The sequence below is a fragment of the Helianthus annuus genome, chromosome 17, assembly GCF_002127325.2.
Source record: "Helianthus annuus cultivar XRQ/B chromosome 17, HanXRQr2.0-SUNRISE, whole genome shotgun sequence".
NCBI lineage: Eukaryota > Viridiplantae > Streptophyta > Magnoliopsida > Asterales > Asteraceae > Helianthus > Helianthus annuus.
The window spans coordinates 22,752,137-22,755,289 of record NC_035449.2 but is presented as its reverse complement, the minus strand read 5'-3'; the positions used below and the strand labels follow the sequence as shown (position 1 = coordinate 22,755,289).

The 3,153-nt window shown below is 33.2% G+C and overlaps 1 protein-coding gene across 1 annotated transcript; it reads right to left on the bottom strand.

The window, feature by feature from the left end:
• Positions 1–216: 216 nt before the first annotated feature.
• Positions 217–1,434, bottom strand: LOC110925485 (transcription factor MYB13). Its single transcript, XM_022169436.2, has 3 exons — positions 1,281–1,434; positions 1,046–1,175; positions 217–930 (listed from the first exon to the last, which is right to left on the bottom strand). Exons 1-3 carry the CDS (start codon positions 1,411–1,413, stop codon positions 414–416), a joined length of 780 nt encoding a protein of 259 aa, XP_022025128.1. The 5' UTR covers positions 1,414–1,434; the 3' UTR covers positions 217–413.
• Positions 1,435–3,153: the final 1,719 nt, after the last annotated feature.

The following is a 3,153-nucleotide window of genomic DNA, read 5'->3' as shown; positions in this document are numbered from 1 at the left end:
TAATTAAAATAGGCTGCTTTTGTAATAAATTTTAGTTAGTTGTATGAAATGGTAATAAAAATTCGTCAATTATATAATTTCTTTTACAAATTATATTATTTTTTGGTAATTATTGTACAATCCTGTGTAATACACAAGTTATAATTACCTAGTGTAAAATATAGCAGTACGTGAAATTGGGTCTTTTAGAAGCAATAAACACAATGTGCTTTAAGCTTTGAACCCCAACAAAGAATCAAATTGATAATTGCTGGAATTGGTTGCAAATACAGATCCACATTAGTAAGGTTGAACAGATGGTTGAGATTTGTAGCAATGTATTTTTTGGAGTAAATTTCACCAAATCCAATTACAATGGCATTGGTAACTCCATAACAATATTTATAATAAAAGTCACATATTCGATTTGGTCTTCAGTCTATAAACTTGTCATTATATTCAATATATGAATCCATGGATGACCATAAAAACTCATCGGACATAATCATTTCTTGGCCAGAAACTGGGTAGACTAAATCCGAAGGTACCAATAACTTATCGCTTGATGACTCGATTATATCAATATTGTCTGGTAGAAAAGGCTCGGTCCAGAAAGTTTCTGCTGGTGTGTAATTAGCTAGTTTTAGAATATCATCACTTGAAGTTGAACCTGATGAATCAAAGCCACTAAACCAATATGATGATAAGTTGGTGCTTGAAGAAGATAGTGGTGATTCGGCTAATAAAACTTCAATATCTTGTTGAAATTCTAAATCTGAATTTCGGACAAGGTTTTCTTTAGTGGTAGCTTGATCAGGCTGGACGGTTCGGACAGGTTCACTTTCTATGACCTCTCGGTCCTTTTTAGCTCGTTTCTTCAAATGTGTGTGCCAACGATTTTTTATTTCATTATCACTTCTCCCTGGTAAATATGCAGCCATTTCTGACCATCTGTATATACAAGAATAAAAGCATGTAAGCAACACCAAAGTGATCAGAAAACTCTTCACTTCATGTAGAATTAATATAATTTGAATGAGAAAAAAAAAAAGCTAATATTGCTTACTTGTTACCAAGCTTCTTGTGTAACTTAAGGATGAGATCTTCTTCTTCTTTTGTAAAATTTCCATGTTTTATGTCTGGGCGAAGATAATTCACCCATCGCAGCCGGCAACTCTTCCCACTTCTAGATAAGCCTACAAAAGAGAGATTAAAGAACAATATGGTATTAAGAAAACCAAATCAAATGACCAACACCACATGATGCAAAAGTTAACAGTAACAAGTGTGTACATATATACCAGCAAACTTAGGAAGTAAACGCCAGTTCCAGTGGCCATATCTTTGGATATAGGCTCTTAGTTTGTTGTCTTCATCTTCACTCCATGCACCTTTCTTCACTCCATTATTGTCAAAACTTGATGTCTTCATCATTTTTTCTCTTCTTACTCTAGGGAAATGTTAATAAAAAGAACAAGATTATAGATCCAACTATACTCTTATATATACTACTAAAATTTGTGAAGCTGAACGTGTTCAATGGAAAAAAAAATCATTGTTTATGGATAGCGAAATAGTCATTTAGATTATATAATAATTAAGTGTAATCCGTGTTAGATATTATAATATACATTGAACAAGTTAGGAGGTGCGGGATCGCACACTTGTTCGAGTGGTTATAATTCTGAGAGTTTGGGCGCAGTTCCGAATGGGGGTTCCAAGGGAGCAACAACCCCTTAGTGGGGGTTCGGGGGCAGCGCCGCTGGGAGAAGGGTCCAAGGGACAGAGCCTTAGAAATAAAAACAAGGCATTTTTGGAGGCTTTTTATTTAAAATCTAAGATAACTACCCATAGCAATTACTCATCCCTAACCCTAAAATTCTCAAACAGTTTTGCTTGCAGTTTCGGTTCATTCACGAATTCTCAATCAGAGTTGTATCCGATTGAATTATTCGGGAGAACCACCGAAATAATTTGATCTGAGAATGACTACACAGCTCTCTGATCCAACTGCTCAAATAAAAGATAAATAATGATTGTGTGGGCCAAGATATGCCAAGATAAATAATGAGAATGACTACCAGTTGACCCATATAGTTTGAACATGTACATGCTCACGATATGCCGACGCACATGTTGGGCCAAGATTTCCTGGCTCGCACAAGCTTTGCTTTGCGCTCGTACGTTTTTTCAAAGCTAATTTTCTTTAACTGAACTCATCAGCTAGTCTACGTCAACCAACAATAAACAGAAGTATTGTGTCCGTATTTTGATCCAACTGCTCAAATAAAAGATAAATAATGATTGTGTGGTATGTGTTACAAGATATTTACATTATACTTTCTAGATGAGAAACTGATCATATGTTATATATACTTATAAAATTTAATAGACAAGTAACGTTAGTTTATAAAAAGTGCAAATATATATATAGTAAGTAACAAGAACACTTAAACTCGATCATCATGTAAGTTTCTTTTCCTTGTAATGTTTGAAATCCATCCTTTTCATGCCCCATGCATTGTTCCTTGAATTTCAACTAGAGTGTGCTAAAATGAATAATGACTCGTCGTCTCAATTATTTAGGCATCCAACTTCTTTATCTAGTGGGTTCTATAGGAACTACCACACAAATATATAGAGTATATTCGAACTGCCTAATATGGTGTAAATAAGCGGCCAATAACGATAGAGTATTATATTAGGATTATTATAAAATTCGTATGTTGCCATTAAGTAATAAATCACGTGGGCTTAGAATGATTCCTTGTAAAGTATTCGTAAAGAAATGCTGCATAAGATACATTTTTTTTTTTTTACATTTAAATATGATTGAACAGATTCTTTTAGATTTGATGTCTCTGAATGTTATTCTTCTCATTTAATAAAATCTTCGTATATTTCTTTAATTAAATATTCATAATTTAAAAAAAAAAAACTTGCTATAGGTAGCCAATAGTGGAGTAGAGCCGTTTAAAAATAAATAGTGGAGTAGTGGTTGGATATCTTCCAAACTTCTTAATTTGCTGTGATTGTTGCTTTTGGTAATTTTAATGATTTGCAGACCACGTATATGATTGACATGCAAGAGTACATTTATCTTGACAATAATATTATAACCAGAACTTTACGTAGGAACCGTTCGTGTAATTTAAATAAAATAAACAAATTTAA